Source organism: Rhea pennata, chromosome 15 (assembly GCF_028389875.1).
Source record: "Rhea pennata isolate bPtePen1 chromosome 15, bPtePen1.pri, whole genome shotgun sequence".
Classification (NCBI taxonomy): Eukaryota; Metazoa; Chordata; class Aves; order Rheiformes; family Rheidae; genus Rhea; species Rhea pennata.
Window position 1 is genome coordinate 1,911,371 of NC_084677.1, and position 18,670 is coordinate 1,930,040.

The following is an 18,670-nucleotide window of genomic DNA, read 5'->3' on the forward strand; positions in this document are numbered from 1 at the left end:
CACAATGGACCCAAAAGGTGCCTTTTGCCAAAAGGCTTACCTACCCTAACCACTGCCAGCTGCTCAGAGCAGGAGGTCTCTTGTGCCCTGTGGTGGCCCTTGGCATGCTTACTGCAGCCCCACAACACCTGCACGCCTGCGCTTCCTCTCTCTACCCAAAATGAGAACATGCCTAGCTGCAACTTCTGATCCAAAAGGTGCTTCTTGCCACGGTGCACACCAGTCGGAACCACTGTTGCACACAGCCCAGGCCTTTGGGCCCATACGCTGGCCCTGGCATGCCTATTCCCGGCCCTCAACGCCTGCACCCCTGCACTTCTACTCCCTACATAAAGTGGCACCATGGCCAACACCAGATTTGCATCTAAAAGGGGCTTCTCGCCAGACTGCTCACCTGACACAGCTAGTAGCAATTGCCTGGAGCCAGCATTCTCGTGGGCCAAATGCTGACCCCAGCATGCCTATTCCAGCCCCCCAACACCCGCACCACTGCGCTTTGTCTCTCTTCCCAAAGTGACGACGTGTCCAACAGCATTTGCTCACCAGAAGATGCTTCTTGCACAGTTACGTCAATGTCTGCATGAATGCCTTAATCTCACAGTTCATCGTGATCTCTCCAGTTTACGGGCCAGCGTAGCGCGTGAAATAATCTTTAGTTTCAGAGCTCCTTAAGTAAAAAAGGCCCCAAGCAAATGAACAAGAAAACAAAGTGTTAATCACTTCTCTGTAGGCTAGCCTAAAGTGTCAATTCTCTAGTTACTTAAATTGCTAGTTCGTTGATCTGTTTACCTGAAAATTGGTTAGTATTGTGTGCTAACAAGCAAAACAGTTACCTAACCGATGGGGAGCGTGCTCCTGTTTCCTCCTCTGTCACGAAGGGGGTTGTACCACAAATTGCACTGGGAAGCCGGAGAGCCTGAGCAGCGAGCTGCTTGGTGGCTGTGCTTCAAAGGCTGTTCGAGTGAGTTGCCGTATTTGTCCGTTCATGCTGGGAGGTTTGGCCTGTACTGCCTCTATTGGTTGTTTTGGTTACTGGGCCAGGTTTCCCCTAATTCCAAAGAGTTTTGGGCATACCAGGTGGGGACAAGCAGTGACTTACAAAACTGCAAGGAAAGCACACCTCCTTTTTTTTCATCCTGAGTGTCTGGTGTTTGCGTTGCTCTTGCAGGAGCCTAATGGTGCTGCTCTCAGCAGGGAGTCCATCAGGCCTTTGCATGAGCCGTTTGTTAGGTGCAAGAGCTGAGCACGAGACAAACAAACAGTCACACCACAAACGCTAAAACCTGTGTGGAGCCAAAGTTCTCTTGGGCCACACGCTGGCCTTGGCACGCACACTCCAGCCCCACAAAACCTGCACCTCTGCACTCCTACGTTAACACACACCGCGCAAGCCGGGAGTTTCACGGCTTCAAGCATCGTTGGCCAATGTGCTCAGCCACCACAACCAGTAACAGGGGCTCACTGCCCAGCTCTCTTGGACAGCTGGGCTGATGCTGGCATGCCAATCACAGACCCAGAACACAGGCACCGCTAGGCTTTCCCTTTCTTCCTTAAGTGGCACTATGCCTCGGGAGAGAATAAGAGCAGAAAACCGCTCCCGGCCAGCATGCCGACTGACGGTGGCTCCTAACAGGGTCTTGGAGGCCTGGCGCCCTTGGCCCCTACGTGGGCCCTGGCGTGCCTGTTCCAGCCTTCCAGTCTCCGCATGTCTGTGCTCTCTCCTCACACCTAAATTGACACCATGCATCCAGGGAGCCATTGAGGCCATTCCAGCATTTGTACTGCTCCTCTTTCCTGCAGAGAAAGGTGTTGCAGGGCGCAGGGAGGTCACTACAGCTGCAACAGGGACCAACAGTCTTTATTTTGCCATGCGCAGGAGATGATGTTACCCGTTGGAAAGGCTCCCCTTGTCCCCCATGGCTGTCCGCGTGCCCCCTGGAAAGGGGCCAACGCCAAGAGCAGTGGTGGCAGCTTCTGCTCGAGCTCGTCTGCACGCAGTCCCTGGTGCCTGCTTCAGGCTCTGGTGTCCACCGTGGAAGCTAAGGACGTGGCTGTTGGACTCTGTGGGTCCGGTTGGAGCTTCTCCGCACGGCTGGCAGTGCTTGGGGCATCTGACGGCGATCCCAGAGCTGCTGCTTCTCCCCCTTGCTAAAGGATGCAGAAGAAAGGGCTTCAGCTCTACGGTGAGGGAGGTGGGAGGGAAATGCTGCAGGTCTCTCTCAAGTGCCACTTGCCCACGTATGCTGCTGAGCTCTTCTCAGCGCAGGCAAAGACTGTCTTTGCCCAGGGCCTACTGCCAGTGGAAGGGCATGGCAGGAGAGGGGGGTCCCCACGCACATGGGGAGGTCCTTACCAGATGAACTCCACCTTCTCCTTCCCCTTGTTGGTGTTCAGGGCAGCCTTCCTTGCCCACTCGCCCTGCTGTGCTCTGTAACCCTCCAGGAACGTCAGCGGTGGCTCTTGCCTCCCTTCTGATGCTCTCTGGCTGGCATTCTTCAGGGCCCTTTCTTTCATTTGCTCCTTGAGCTTCTCGTCATACTGCTTTCTCAGCACGTGGGAAGGAAGCCCGGGATCCTCACGCAGGTGGCGACAGGTGGTCTGCTAAGGCAGAAGACACGTCCCTACAGCACTGCTGCCGCGCCTGGCAGACCATTGCTGCTCCCCTTCTAGGGAAAAGGGGGAAAAGTGCTGAGGGGAAAAGCACTTGCCATACCTGGTCTCGCTCTGCCCTTGCCCTCGGTCTGTTTTCGTAGAACTGCCCCAGTATTTCATCTTCTATCTCTTTGCGCTTTGATGCCATCAGCAGCCGCAGGCGTCTTTCTGCGGGATCGGTGCAGAGGTAGCACACTCCCTGGAGGCCACAGAAAACATCGTTAGGCTCCTGGGGCTTAGGCAGGGAGAGGAGGGCAGGGAAAGTGGTGGCGGTGGTGGCGGTGATGGGGTTCCTTCTGCTTCTGCCCCCTGCCTGGAGGCAGAAAGAGCACACAGGGGTGGCAAATCCCTGTGGTGTACCTTTCCTGATGGCTGATGAACACAGTCGGGCAGTTCAAAGTTCAGTCAAGTTTCAAACTTTGGCTGCTTGCTCGTCTTGGAGAAGCTCTCCCTAATTGCTGGCAGCGATCTAAACAGACAGGACAGGGTGAGTGTCATGGAGCAGAGTACGAGCTGGTTCTTGTGAGCAGGGCTCATGGGCTGCAGCCCCGCTCCTGCAGCTCAAGATGGTTCTGCAGGAGAAGCCTGTGACATGATGTCCTTGTGACATTCCAGAACCGTTCAGCATCACAACGGGCACCATGGCCAGGCGAAAGATCTTTCTCACACAAGGACAAGAGCACGGTGTCCACTTGCCCATCCACCTCCACCCCTCCTCTGCCCCAAAACCTATCTGCAGGAGTTTCACCTGGCATGGCCCCCTTCCTTGCCAGGAAATTCCTCGCTATCCTTTAACTTCAGTTTGGCCAGAGAAATCCTTCGTCGAGCCAGGAGGACCGGATCCAGCAGGCTCACTGCAACCGGAATCAAGAGAACTCTTCAGAACAGGGGCTTTGTGCATGTGCATGTGCATGTGCAAGCAAGCGTGAGCGGCAGAGCTGCTTGGTCGTGCAGTGGGGGGCTCCCGAGCCTTTTTCGAGCCATCCCCAGATGGTTTTCCTCCTCATCTGCCAGCAGGTGGCTCCCATGAGCTACGGAAAGCCCTCCATCACTAACACCTGCTGGCAGACTTGGCTAGCCAGGATGCCTTGGTTCTCCACCCCTCGCAAGGACGAAAGGAGAAGGCACAGCCCCTGCCACGAGAGGGTCTGTGACATTACCTTTTCTGGCATGGTGCTCACCAGGCACCAGTTCTTCCCTGGGCTTGACAGAACGTGCATGGGCAGACGTCTTGCCGGTGATCTCAAGTGCAAACCTGCAAACAAGACGCCTGTTGGAATAAAGGGCTCCATGGTCCCTGGGCTGCTCGCCTGCAGAGTCTAGTCCCAGAGATGTTTTAGAGCTCCTGCTGCATCCTTGGAGTAGGTAACCTGTGTGGGAAGTGATGGGCACAGGGACGGAGGGCAGGGTCGGCAGAGGCCCCCCAGTCTGCCTGAGGCTCTGCCAGTGCTTCCCACGCTTCCCTGAGAGAGAGCTCTTTCCTCCTGGGCTCCTCGCCGCCCCTGCAGAGCCTCCCCTGTGTCCCGGGGCTGCGGGAGCGAGCTTCCTCACCTTGGCAGCACGATGACACCATCACGACTGAAGCGAGAAAAATCATTTCGGGTAACAAAGGTGACAACATCCATCATCTTGGACTCCTGCAACGGGACAGAGACACAGGAGGTGACCTCAAGGCCACATGCCTGTTGCTCCCAAGGGCAGACAACCTTCCTGCTGCTCAGCGAAGGAGCTGCCGCTCAGAAAGCCTTGCACCACCTTCTCTGGAGGACCGCTCGGCCCCCTTTCAAAGGAGTTGATGCGATACCGAGAGCTGGTGTCGCTTGTGGAGCGTGTGGTCAGCCCAAGGGGTGAGGCAGAATCAGGCCATGCGAGGAGAAAAGATGTGGAGGGAGCTTTGACAGGCCTTGCAACTGCCCGGAGAAATGACCAACTCACCGTGAGAAGAGCTGGGAACATGTTGCCTGTGGCATCCACCTCCATAAGACAGTGATCAAAAAAGTTCATAGTGACCACTTGTCTTCGCACGGCAAGAACGCCCATGTCCTTGAAGACCATTTCCACCTCCTTGCCTTCTGCCACGGCTCCAGCAAAGAAAAGCAGGGTCTCCTCTATGCACCGCTGCACTGCTTCTTGCAGGAAGCCGGTTTCCTTGGCTATCTGCTCGAAGCTCAGCTGCACAACTGGGATGTCATCTAGGACGCAAGCACAAAGCAACCTCTCTCACTCCCACAGTACCTCAGCTGACTGCGAGGCTGAGCGTCTGCAGTGCCCGGCCCTGCCTTGGGCAATACAGTGCCAGAGAGAGGTCCTGTTTAACCCTGCGTGACACCTGCAGAAGGGAGCTCACGGGGGTCCCTTGCTGCCACGACATGAGCACCAAGCTGTGTGGGGGAGTCAGTGGGGCAGGGGGCAGGGTTCCTGTTGCAGGGGCAGGGTGCTGGGCTGCCCTACATGCACCACGCTGAGTGCACTCAAGCTTTGAAGAGGGGTGGCTCTGCCATGTCAGAGACATGCCACCAGGAAGCACCACAGAGGGTCAGCCCCGGGGCGGGAGGGGTTGGGGTTGGGGGGGAAGGGCAAGGGCCTTCATCTGCCTTCTTACCAGGAATTTCCTTCTGAGCATATCTGAGCCGGTAAAACCTCTTGAAAAACCTGCACATCTGGAACACAGGCCTTTGCAGAGGCAAAACCTCGCCCTCTCCCACACGGACATGCTCTTTGACAACTGCAAATGTCCCAATTCCAATGTTAACTGCCTGGAAACAGAAGCAGAACACAGGAAGCAAAGTGAGCACCTTCTGGGGCGGGAAGGCTGCGGGCTGACTTGTGTGACCGCAGCGATGGTGCTTGGGGCCCTGCCTGCTGCTGAGGTCCAAAGGGGCAAGATGGGGCACTTTGAAAGCTCTGGGCGAGACCCACAGCCGCTGCGTGCTTTCCTCTCCCTCCTCCTCACACTCGGAGCCAGCACTGGGGCCGGGAAGGCAGAGACATACTGGGTGGCTGGGTTATGTCCCGGGGGGTGCCCAGAACACCCCAGGGTTTCTGCTGGGGCCTTCCCCCTGCATCGGGGCGATGGAGCTCCTTCTTCCTTCTCTTCTCAGAGAGGCTGCGCTGCGGGCAGCTCCTCAGCACGTGGTGCTTCTTGGGTTGGGGTGGGAGGGGGGCAGGCTCTGTTAATCCTCGTGGCTGTTGTGCCCTCTGAGGAGGGGAAGGCTAATGGTGCTCTACAGAGGCAGGTGTCAGGGCTTCTGATGCCCTCCGGGGACACGCGGATGAGCAGGACGCAAGGCTCACCCTGTTCAGCAACAGCTGTATTCTCAGGTAGTAGCATGCGCTAGCCCAGATCCTAACGATGTCTGCAAAGCAAGCAAGAGGTGCGTCATGCTGCGAGTCAGCCAAGCCCACCCAAGCAGCACCCTCCTAAGCAAGGAGGCTACCGGCAAGTGTGCTCGAGCCCCCCACCCGCTGCCCAGGGCAAGCGCGCGCACTGCTGGGTGCCCAGCTCAGCTTGGGACCACGTGAGGCAGCCTACAAGACGCCCGCGCTGAGGCCAGGGGAGGTCTGGGGAGGAAAGGGAGACGTCGGGAGCGTTTTGGAGGAGGGCACCGTGCCGTCGGACACGCACAGTGCCAAGGGGTCTCCGAGCTGCGGGCCTGCTCTGCCCCTCTGGAGAGCCCCGAGGCAGTGGGAAGCGAGCCGGGGCGGCAGGGCAGAGTCGCACACAGGAGCCAGGAGTTGGGGCTGCCGGAGGGGGCCCTGATCCAGAAGACACCATCACGAGAGGCTCTGCTCGCAGCTGCCCGGCCCCTCCAGGCCCCTCGCAGCCCCAGACTCTCCACACCTGGACTGCAGCAGCAGTCCTGGGAGGGGCCCTGAAGGCCTTACCGTTGGTGCTGAGCTGCTTCAGCGTTGGAAACTTCTCCAGCCCCAAAGGGGGGTTAAGCACCAGGTAATTTATCATCTTGGCCCCTCTCGCTCAATCTAACACTGCAGCTGGGGGCCAAAGACGCTCTTCTGGCCTCCTCTCAGGCAACTCCTGCGCTGCTGCTGCGGCAGCTCCCGCGGAGCAGAGCGCTGGCGACAGCAGACCCTGGCGTCACCCAGGTCTCGCCGCCGAGTGTGACTGGGACCCGGCGGGGGGTGGGAGCTGTCACTGTGATGCAGGTGCTGTGCTGTGACCCCCCCACCGTGTCACAGAGGGCTGCGGGAAGCCACCACCCGGCGGGTGTTGCCACCTTGGGCCCTGATGTGGGACACCTCAGCACCCGGCTTGCTGGGACTGCCGAGACCTTTGTGGCCTGGGTGGGCACGAGGGGCACCACGCAAGACTCCTTGCCTCCCTGGGAATGCTGAGCTATCATTTTACTTTTAGCCACCCATGACTCAGAGGTCCCCCACTGAAATGCTCTTCTGAGTGCCCACCAAGTACCCCGTGGGTGGCCGGGACAGCTCTCTCGTTCGAGGCCAGAGTGCTAAGCCATGTCCTAGCTCATGAGGGCTGTGAAGGAAAGACCCTCGTTGGCCAGGGGTTGCTGCCAGTGGAACCGAAGGGCATGGCAGGAGAGGGGGTCCCCGTGCACATGGGGAGACCCTTCCCACATGAACTCCTCCCTCTCCTTCCCCTTCCCCTTGCTGGTGTTCAGAGCAACCTTCCTTGCCCACTGGTCCTGCCACACTTTCTAAGTCCCTGTCAGCTTCAGGGGCGGACTTGCTCGTGAGGAAGGGAGGCTGCAAGGGCAGGGAGGTGGCCTCTGCCACGCTCTGGCTGGTACGCTGCCTGCCTCTTCCCTTCCCCCGGCCCCCTCTGCATGCACACAGGCACAGGCTGATGCTGGCTCTGCAGGACAACACCCCCGAGAAACCTCCTTTCCCAGGGCTGCCTGTCTTCCCACCACCTCGTCTGACGTGAAGAGCCCCCGCAGTTTGTACACTCAACGTCAGAAGAGGAGCACACCCCTACGGCAGATGGGTAGAGAGAGGACTTACTAAGCAGACTACACAGTACATGAGGGCGAAGCGCAGGGCCCAAGCAGACGAGCGTTGACCATCGGGCTGTTCTCCTGTGACCAGCCCTTTTTGTCCCCCTTGGCACCCAGCTGCTATCCGAGTGCCTGGTGGCCTCCTTTTTGCTGGCCCAGTCCCCGAGCCTCTGCTGCTCGCTCTCGGTGCTGGCCTGGGGGAACTTGTCAGCAGACACGGGCCAAGCTGGGCACGTGCTGTCCCACAGGGCTGGCTGTGCGGGCACATGGGACGCCTTCTCCACCACTGGCTCCCGGCACAGGTTTTCCTCCAGCCGACGCCTGTGGCTCTGTGTCCATGCTGATTTCTGCAAGCCAGACTCCAGCTTCCACTCGACCTTGCTCCAGCTCCAGCCTGGTGCCTCAGCAGAGGTTGTCTGGGAGGAGCCATTGCTCCTCAGCCTGGCCTACTCCCTGCCTTGCTGGGCACCAGGGCTTTCTGGCTGGAGGTGATGCCTGGGGCATCAACTGGCTCGTGGATGTGCAGGCGTCGTAGGGGTATCCGGTGGAGGTGCTCCACTGGCTGCTCCTGCTTGCCTCCAGCAACACAAAGGGGTCAATAGTGTTGTGCAGCTTCAGTGTGCCCTTTCCAGCCTGAAGGAGGACAGCTGTGCGCGGAAACATAGTTTCTCGTCAGATCACCGCACCATGGCAGGGACTATTGCCAGCCTGATCTCCAGTCTTCTCCGCTGTGTGCACGCACAGCTTCTTCCTCAAGCCTTGCCCCAGCTTCAGCTTAGTCACTGGAACGGGATCAGCGCCAGCGGGACAGCTCCCACCACCACTGGCTGTACGCAAGTCCAGGCTGGTGCTGGTGGAGCCGGCCCCAGCGCTGACGTCCCTCTCGGCCGCGGCAGGAAGCGGCCCTGCAAGCTCAGTGGCCTGGCTGTCCAGCCCATGGTTGGGGTGGCTGGGGCTGGACCGAGCAGTCCCAGGCCCTGGGTCTGCTTTGGGGCAGGCCCCGTGTTGGGGAAGGCTCTTGCTTGCAGCTGCCAGGCCCCTCCAGCCACCCCGCAGCCCCAGGCTCTCCACGGCTGAGCTACACTGAGAAAGGAGAGCGGCAGAGAAGGGACCGGGCGCTGAGGCTCATCAGGGCTCTAGGCGGTAGCTGCAGCCCGGAGCTCCGCAGCGCATTGGGGGATGCTGCTCCTTCTCCTCTCATCCCGCCCCCTCCCCCCCCCCAGGATGCCACAGGACAGGGAAGCCTTGAGGGGATCCCTATCTTGGGGCTCACCCCCGAAGCACGGACCCCAGCGGTGTCCCCAAGAGGGACACTGGACTATGGCGGCTGGCAGTGGGGAGGTCTGCGCTGGGCTCTGCCCTGAGGGAAGGAGAGGAGAAAAGAAGAGGAAGGCTCACGGCTGCCTCTGCCCCCAGCCAGCCGCTGCAGCGGACGGACGGGTGAAGCTCCTCGGGGTTTCCCCAGAAGGTGAGCGGGGAGTGAGCCCAGCAGGGCAAGGAGCCGAGACGGAGCCGCCACAGCTCCTCCCGCGGCCTGCGCTGGAAAAGCCCGTGCCCAGCAGCACCACACCCTGCCACCGCGCTCTGCTGGTAGCGTCCCCAACGAGGCCTTTTATGCACTTTCTGCCTTCTTCCAGAAGCTTCTTAACCAATCAACGGCCACAAGCAAAAACGGTCCCTTTTACGGCGCGCCCGTGCCCCTCATCCCTCCCGCCTCAGGCCAGCTGGATCCGGTGCTGGCCCGCGGCTCTGCTTGCGGCCAGGCCCTGCGGGAAGGTGCGGAGCACTGCAGGGACGGTGGCCTCTTCAAGCCCTGCGCGGGGAATAAGCCTTAAAATACATCACGTTGCTAAGTGCACCTTGAAGCTTGTACTGTATTGTATTAAGTTGGTTTCCAACTGCGCGTGCACACCCACGAATGTGCTTCTGACCAAGTTACCGACCAAAACCTGCCCCAAATGACACCATGGCCAGCAGCACACGCACACCCAGAAGTTCTTCTCACCAAGCTTCTCACCTGCCGCAACCGCTAATGGTTGCTCGGAGCCAAAGTTCTCTTGGGCCCCACGTGCTGGCCATGGCATGCGTATTCCAGCCCCACAGAACGTGCACCTCTGCACCTCCTAGTCCCACCCAAAAGGACACCGTTTCTACGCAGGGATTTGCATGCAAAGGTGCTTCTCGCCAGGGTACTTTCCAGCCACTCCACTAACAGTGGCTCACAGGGCAGTTCTCCAGAGCCCGTATCCTGGCCGTGGCATGCCTATTCTGGCCCCACATCTGCACCTCGGAGCTTCCTCTGTCTACCCAAAGGGAGGCCATGACCAACAGCACATTGGCACCCAATTGGTAGTGCTTCTTGACAACCTGCTCACTTACCAAAATCACTAATACGTGTCAGAGCTGAAGTTGTCTTTGGCCCATAGGCTAGCCATGGCATACCTCTTCCAGCCCCACAACGCCTGCCCTCTGTGGTTCCTCTGTGCACCCAAAAGGACATGGTGTCCGACTGCACATGCACACTCCAAAGGTGCTTCTCACCAAGTTACTCACCTACCAAAACCACTAAAAATAGCTCAAAGCCAAATTTCTCTTGGGCCACACACTGGCCAGCACGTGCCTATTCCAGGCACAAAACAGCTGCACTGCTGCGCTTCCTCTCGCTAACCCTAACGGCACCGTGGCATACAGCATGTGTGCGCCCACAAGTTGCTTCCTGCCAAGGCACTCACCATAACCACTAACACATCTCAGAGACGAACTTGTCTTGGGCCATACACTGGTCCTGGCATGCCAGTTGTAGCCCCACGATGCCTGCACCTGTGGGCTTCCTCTCTCCACCCCGAAACACGCCATGCCTACCTGCAGATTCTCATCCCAGAGCTGCTTCTTGCCAAGGTACTCAGCTGACACTCCACGAAGAACTGCTTGCAGCCCGGTTCTCTTGGCACCTACGATGGCCCTGGCATACCTCTTCCAGCCCCACAACACCTGCCCTGCTGCACTTCCTCTCTCTCCCTCAAAAGACACTATGCCTGCTTGTAGATTTGCACCCAAAAGGTGCTTCTCGCCAGACTGCTCCCGTAAGAAAACCACAAGTAATTGCCCAGAGCTCAAGTTTTCTTGGGCCAAACACTGGCCCTGGTGTGCCTCTTCCAGCCCCCCAACACCTGCACCTCTGTGCTCCTCCCCGCTCCAGCACAACTGCACTCTGTGCTTCCTCTCTACCCAAGACGACTTCCCGTCCAACAGGAAATCGGCACCCAAATGTGGCTTATCAGCAAATTGCTCGCCTATTGTAACCACTAACAGTTGCTAGGAACTGATGGTCTCTCTTGGGTCTATACGCTGCCCCTGGAATACCTGTTCCAGCCTCACAATACCTGCAGCTCTGCTCCTCTTCTCTCTATCCAAACTGACACCACACCCCCTAAAGATTCAGATCCAAACGGTGTTACTCACTGAACTGCTCCTCTACCAAAACCGCTGCCAGTTGCTCAGGTCCAAAGACTTCCTGGGCCCTAGGCTGGCCCTGGCATGCCTGTTCCAGCCCCACAACGCCTTCATCTTTCCACCTCCACTCTCTTCCCACCATGACATCGTGGGCAACACCACATGTGCAACCACAAGGTGATCCTCACCGAGGGGATAATCCACTCCCCCGCTAATAGTTTCTCACAGTCCAGCTCTCTTTGGCCCCTACGTGGGCCCTGGCCTGCCCATTCCAGGCCCACAGCACCTCTAGTGCTGCGTTTCCTCTCGCTAACCAAAATGGGCAACAGCACAATGGACCCAAAAGGTGCCTTTTGCCAAAAGGCTTACCTACCCTAACCACTGCCAGCTGCTCAGAGCAGGAGGTCTCTTGTGCCCTGTGGTGGCCCTTGGCATGCTTACTGCAGCCCCACAACACCTGCACGCCTGCGCTTCCTCTCTCTACCCAAAATGAGAACATGCCTAGCTGCAACTTCTGATCCAAAAGGTGCTTCTTGCCACGGTGCACACCAGTCGGAACCACTGTTGCACACAGCCCAGGTCTTTGGGCCCATACGCTGGCCCTGGCATGCCTATTCCCGGCCCTCAACGCCTGCACCCCTGCACTTCTACTCCCTACATAAAGTGGCACCATGGCCAACACCAGATTTGCATCTAAAAGGGGCTTCTCGCCAGACTGCTCACCTGACACAGCTAGTAGCAATTGCCTGGAGCCAGCATTCTCGTGGGCCAAATGCTGACCCCGGCATGCCTATTCCAGCCCCCCAACACCCGCACCACTGCGCTTTGTCTCTCTTCCCAAAGTGACGACGTGTCCAACAGCACTTGCTCACCAGAAGATGCTTCTTGCACAGTTACGTCAATGTCTGCATGAATGCCTTAATCTCACAGTTCATCGTGATCTCTCCAGTTTACGGGCCAGCGTAGCGCGTGAAATAATCTTTAGTTTCAGAGCTCCTTAAGTAAAAAAGGCCCCAAGCAAATGAACAAGCAAACAAAGTGTTAATCACTTCTCTGTAGGCTGGCCTAAAGTGTCAATTCTCTAGTTACCTAAATTGCTAGTTCGTTGATCTGTTTACCTGAAAATTGGTTAGTATTGTGTGCTAACGAGCAAAACAGTTACCTAACCGATGGGGAGCGTGCTCCTGTTTCCTCCTCTGTCACGAAGGGAGTTGTCCCACAAATTGCACTGGGAAGCCGGAGAGCCTGAGCAGCCAGCTGCTTGGTGGCTCTGCTTCAAAGGCTGTTCGAGTGAGTTGCCGTATTTGTCCGTTCATGCTGGGAGGTTTGGCCTGTACTGCCTCTATTGGTTGTTTTGGTTACTGGGCCAGGTTTCCCCTAATTCCAAAGAGTTTTGGGCATACCAGGTGGGGACAAGCAGTGACTTACAAAACTGCAAGGAAAGCACACCTCCTTCTTTTTCATCCTGAGTGTCTGGTGTTTGCGTTGCTCTTGCAGGAGCCTAATGGTGCTGCTCTCAGCAGGGAGTCCATCAGGCCTTTGCATGAGCCGTTTGTTAGGTGCAAGAGCTGAGCACGAGACAAACAAACAGTCACACCACAAACGCTAAAACCTGTGTGGAGCCAAAGTTCTCTTGGGCCACACGCTGGCCTTGGCACGCACACTCCAGCCCCACAAAATGTGCACCTCTGCACTCCTACGTTAACACACACCGCGCAAGCCGGGAGTTTCACAGCTTCAAGCATCGTTGGCCAATGTGCTCAGCCACCACAACCAGTAACAGGGGCTCACTGCCCAGCTCTCTTGGACAGCTGGGCTGATGCTGGCATGCCAATCACAGACCCAGAACACAGGCACCGCTAGGCTTTCCCTTTCTTCCTTAAGTGGCACTATGCCTCGGGAGAGAATAAGAGCAGAAAACTGCTCCCGGCCAGCATGCTGACTGACGGTGGCTCCTAACAGGGTCTTGGAGGCCTGGCGCCCTTGGCCCCTACGTGGGCCCTGGCGTGCCTCTTCCAGCCTTCCAGTCTCCGCATGTCTGTGCTCTCTTCTCACACCTAAATTGACACCATGCATCCAGGGAGCCATTGAGGCCATTCCAGCATTTGTACTGCTCCTCTTTCCTGCAGAGAAAGGTGTTGCAGGGCGCAGGGAGGTCACTACAGCTGCAACAGGGACCAACAGTCTTTATTTTGCCATGCGCGGGAGATGATGTTACCCGTTGGAAAGGCTCCCCTCGTCCCCCATGGCTGTCCGCGTGCCCCCTGGAAAGGGGCCAACGCCAAGAGCAGTGGTGGCAGCTTCTGCTCGAGCTCGTCTGCACGCAGTCCCTGGTGCCTGCTTCAGGCTCTGGTGTCCACCGTGGAAGCTAAGGACGTGGCTGTTGGACTCTGTGGGTCCGGTTGGAGCTTCTCCGCACGGCTGGCAGTGCTTGGGGCATCTGACGGCGATCCCAGAGCTGCTGCTTCTCCCCCTTGCTAAAGGATGCAGAAGAAAGGGCTTCAGCTCTACGGTGAGGGAGGTGGGAGGGAAATGCTGCAGGTCTCTCTCAAGTGCCACTTGCCCACGTATGCTGCTGAGCTCTTCTCAGCGCAGGGAAAGACTGTCTTTGCCCAGGGCCTACTGCCAGTGGAAGGGCATGGCAGGAGAGGGGGGTCCCCACGCACATGGGGAGGTCCTTACCAGATGAACTCCACCTTCTCCTTCCCCTTGTTGGTGTTCAGGGCAGCCTTCCTTGCCCACTCGCCCTGCTGTGCTCTGTAACCCTCCAGGAACGTCAGCGGTGGCTCTTGCCTCCCTTCTGATGCTCTCTGGCTGGCATTCTTCAGGGCCCTTTCTTTCATTTGCTCCTTGAGCTTCTCGTCATACTGCTTTCTCAGCACGTGGGAAGGAAGCCCGGGATCCTCACGCAGGTGGCGACAGGTGGTCTGCTAAGGCAGAAGACACGTCCCTACAGCACTGCTGCCGCGCCTGGCAGACCATTGCTGCTCCCCTTCTAGGGAAAAGGGGGAAAAGTGCTGAGGGGAAAAGCACTTGCCATACCTGGTCTCGCTCTGCCCTTGCCCTCGGTCTGTTTTCGTAGAACTGCCCCAGTATTTCATCTTCTATCTCTTTGCGCTTTGATGCCATCAGCAGCCGCAGGCGTCTTTCTGCGGGATCGGTGCAGAGGTAGCACACTCCCTGGAGGCCACAGAAAACATCGTTAGGCTCCTGGGGCTTAGGCAGGGAGAGGAGGGCAGGGAAAGTGGTGGCGGTGGTGGTGGTGATGGGGTTCCTTCTGCTTCTGCCCCCTGCCTGGAGGCAGAAAGAGCACACAGGGGTGGCAAATCCCTGTGGTGTACCTTTCCTGATGGCTGATGAACACAGTCGGGCAGTTCAAAGTTCAGTCGAGTTTCAAACTTTGGCTGCTTGCTCGTCTTGGAGAAGCTCTCCCTAATTGCTGGCAGCGATCTAAACAGACAGGACAGGGTGAGTGTCATGGAGCAGAGTACGAGCTGGTTCTTGTGAGCAGGGCTCATGGGCTGCAGCCCCGCTCCTGCAGCTCAAGATGGTTCTGCAGGAGAAGCCTGTGACATGATGTCCTTGTGACATTCCAGAACCGTTCAGCATCACAACGGGCACCATGGCCAGGCGAAAGATCTTTCTCACACAAGGACAAGAGCACGGTGTCCACTTGCCCATCCACCTCCACCCCTCCTCTGCCCCAAAACCTATCTGCAGGAGTTTCACCTGGCATGGCCCCCTTCCTTGCCAGGAAATTCCTCGCTATCCTTTAACTTCAGTTTGGCCAGAGAAATCCTTCGTCGAGCCAGGAGGACCGGATCCAGCAGGCTCACTGCAACCGGAATCAAGAGAACTCTTCAGAACAGGGGCTTTGTGCATGTGCATGTGCATGTGCAAGCAAGCGTGAGCGGCAGAGCTGCTTGGTCGTGCAGTGGGGGGCTCCCGAGCCTTTTTCGAGCCATCCCCAGATGGTTTTCCTCCTCATCTGCCAGCAGGTGGCTCCCATGAGCTACGGAAAGCCCTCCATCACTAACACCTGCTGGCAGACTTGGCTAGCCAGGATGCCTTGGTTCTCCACCCCTCGCAAGGACGAAAGGAGAAGGCACAGCCCCTGCCACGAGAGGGCTGTGACATTACCTTTTCTGGCATGGTGCTCACCAGGCACCAGTTCTTCCCTGGGCTTGACAGAGCGTGCATGGGCAGACGTCTTGCCGGTGATCTCAAGTGCAAACCTGCAAACAAGACGCCTGTTGGAATAAAGGGCTCCATGGTCCCTGGGCTGCTCGCCTGCAGAGTCTAGTCCCAGAGATGTTTTAGAGCTCCTGCTGCATCCTTGGAGTAGGTAACCTGTGTGGGAAGTGATGGGCACAGGGACGGAGGGCAGGGTCGGCAGAGGCCCCCCAGTCTGCCTGAGGCTCTGCCAGTGCTTCCCACGCTTCCCTGAGAGAGAGCTCTTTCCTCCTTGGCTCCTCGCCGCCCCTGCAGAGCCTCCCCTGTGTCCCGGGGCTGCGGGAGCGAGCTTCCTCACCTTGGCAGCACGATGACACCATCACGACTGAAGCGAGAAAAATCATTTCGGGTAACAAAGGTGACAACATCAATCATCTTGGACTCCTGCAACGGGACAGAGACATAGGAGGTGACCTCAAGGCCACATGCCTGTTGCTCCCAAGGGCAGACAACCTTCCTGCTGCTCAGCGAAGGAGCTGCCGCTCAAAAAGCCTTGCACCACCTTCTCTGGAGGACCGCTCGGCCCCCTTTCAAAGGAGTTGATGCGATACCGAGAGCTGGTGTCGCTTGTGGAGCGTGTGGTCAGCCCAAGGGGTGAGGCAGAATCAGGCCATGCGAGGAGAAAAGATGTGGAGGGAGCTTTGACAGGCCTTGCAACTGCCCGGAGAAATGACCAACTCACCGTGAGAAGAGCTGGGAACATGTTGCCTGTGGCATCCACCTCCATAAGACAGTGATCAAAAAAGTTCATAGTGACCACTTGTCTTCGCACGGCAAGAACGCCCATGTCCTTGAAGACCATTTCGACCTCCTTGCCTTCTGCCACGGCTCCAGCAAAGAAAAGCAGAGTCTCCTCTATGCACCACTGCACTGCTTCTTGCAGGAAGCCGGTTTCCTTGGCTATCTGCTCGAAGCTCAGCTGCACAACTGGAATGTCATCTAGGACACAAGCACAAAGCAACCTCTCTCACTCCCACAGTACCTCAGCTGAGCGTCTGCAGTGCCCGGCCCTGCCTCGGGCAATACAGTGCCAGAGAGAGGTGCTGTTTAACCCTGCGTGATACCTGCAGAAGGGAGCTCATGGGGGTCCCTTGCTGCCACGACATGAGCACCAAGCTGTGTGGGGGAGTCAGCGGGGCAGGGGGCAGGGTTCCTGTTGCAGGGGCAGGGTGCTGGGCTGCCCTACATGCACCACGCTGAGTGCCCTCAAGCTTTGAAGAGGGGTGGCTCTGCCATGTCAGAGACATGCCACCAGGAAGCACCACAGAGGGTCAGCGCCGGGGCGGGAGGGGTTGGGGTTGGGGGGGAAGGGCAAGGGCCTTCATCTGCCTTCTTACCAGGAATTTCCTTCTGAGCATATCTGAGCCGGTAAAACCTCTTGAAAAACCTGCACATCTGGAACACAGGCCTTTGCAGAGGCAAAACCTCGCCCTCTCCCACACGGACATGCTCTTTGACAACTGCAAATGTCCCAATTCCAATGTTAACTGCCTGGAAACAGAAGCAGAACACAGGAAGCAAAGTGAGCACCTTCTGGGGCGGGAAGGCTGCGGGCTGACTTGTGTGACCGCAGCGATGGTGCTTGGGGCCCTGCCTGCTGCTGAGGTCCAAAGGGGCAAGATGGGGCACTTTGAAAGCTCTGGGCGAGACCCACAGCCGCTGCGTGCTTTCCTCTCCCTCCTCCTCACACTCGGAGCCAGCACTGGGGCCGGGAAGGCAGAGACATACTGGGTGGCTGGGTTATGTCCCGGGGGGTGCCCAGAACGCCCCAGGGTTTCTGCTGGGGCCTTCCCCCTGCATCGGGGCGATGGAGCTCCTTCTTCCTTCTCTTCTCAGAGAGGCTGCGCTGCGGGCAGCTCCTCAGCACATGGTGCTTCTTGGGTTGGGGTGGGAGGGGGGCAGGCTCTGTTAATCCTCGTGGCTGTTGTGCCCTCTGAGGAGGGGAAGGCTAATGGTGCTCTACAGAGGCGGGTGTCAGGGCTTCTGATGCCCTCCGGGGACACGCGGATGAGCAGGACGCAAGGCTCACCCTGTTCAGCAACAGCTGTATTCTCAGGTAGTAGCATGCGCTAGCCCAGATCCTAACGATGTCTGCAAAGCAAGCAAAAGGTGCGTCATGCTGCGAGTCAGCCAAGCCCACCCAAGCAGCACCCTCCTAAGCAAGGAGGCTACCGGCAAGTGTGCTCGAGCCCCCCACCCGCTGCCCAGGGCAAGCGCGCGCACTGCTGGGTGCCCAGCTCAGCTTGGGACCACGTGAGGCAGCCTACAAGACGCCCACGCTGAGGCCAGGGGAGGTCTGGGGAGGAAAGGGAGACGTCGGGAGCGTTTTGGAGGAGGGCACCGTGCCGTCGGACACGCGCAGTGCCAAGGGGTCTCCGAGCTGCGGGCCTGCTCTGCCCCTCTGGAGAGCCCCGAGGCAGTGGGAAGCGAGCCGGGGCGGCAGGGCAGAGTCGCACACAGGAGCCAGGAGTTGGGGCTGCCGGAGGGGGCCCTGATCCAGAAGACACCATCACGAGAGGCTCTGCTCGCAGCTGCCCGGCCCCTCCAGGCCCCTCGCAGCCCCAGGCTCTCCACACCTGGACTGCAGCAGCAGTCCTGGGAGGGGCCCTGAAGGCCTTACCGTTGGTGCTGAGCTGCTTCAGCGTTGGAAACTTCTCCAGCCCCAAAGGGGGGTTAAGCACCAGGTAATTTATCATCTTGGCCCCTCTCGCTCAATCTAACACTGCAGCTGGGGGCCAAAGACGCTCTTCTGGCCTCCTCTCAGGCAACTCCTGCGCTGCTGCTGCGGCAGCTCCTGCGGAGCAGAGCGCTGGCGACAGCAGACCCTGGCGTCACCCAGGTCTCGCCGCCGAGTGTGACTGGGACCCGGCGGGGGGTGGGAGCTGTCACTGTGATGCAGGTGCTGTGCTGTGACCCCCCCACCGTGTCACAGAGGGCTGCGGGAAGCCACCACCCGGCGGGTGTTGCCACCTTGGGCCCTGATGTGGGACACCTCAGCACCCGGCTTGCTGGGACTGCCGAGACCTTTGTGGCCTGGGTGGGCACGAGGGGCACCACGCAAGACTCCTTGCCTCCCTGGGAATGCTGAGCTATCATTTTACTTTTAGCCACCCATGACTCAGAGGTCCCCCACTGAAATGTTCTTCTGAGTGCCCACCAAGTACCCCGTGTGTGGCCGGGACAGTGAGTCCCCTCAAAATGACCTATCTGGCAGGAAACAGAAGGCATCACAGCCTGATCTTTAGCAGTAGTCTGAGACTGCTTACAAACACATCTACCATTGCGCACCAAACTCAGCATTGCTACCCCCTGGGTAGCAGTGAGTGGTCAGGGACCCCAGGGACGGGCACATC

At 58.4% G+C, this 18,670-nt stretch overlaps 1 protein-coding gene across 1 annotated transcript; it reads right to left on the minus strand.

The window, feature by feature from the left end:
- Window positions 1-13,452: 13,452 nt before the first annotated feature.
- On the minus strand, window positions 13,453-18,013 carry LOC134147437 (coiled-coil domain-containing protein 81-like). The gene is made up of 11 exons (XM_062588578.1): window positions 17,938-18,013; window positions 17,347-17,408; window positions 16,655-16,808; window positions 16,000-16,256; window positions 15,616-15,701; window positions 15,225-15,319; window positions 14,814-14,919; window positions 14,426-14,534; window positions 14,127-14,264; window positions 13,767-14,011; window positions 13,453-13,561 (listed from the first exon to the last, which is right to left on the minus strand). Exons 1-11 carry the CDS (start codon window positions 18,011-18,013, stop codon window positions 13,453-13,455), a joined length of 1,437 nt encoding a protein of 478 aa, XP_062444562.1.
- Window positions 18,014-18,670: the final 657 nt, after the last annotated feature.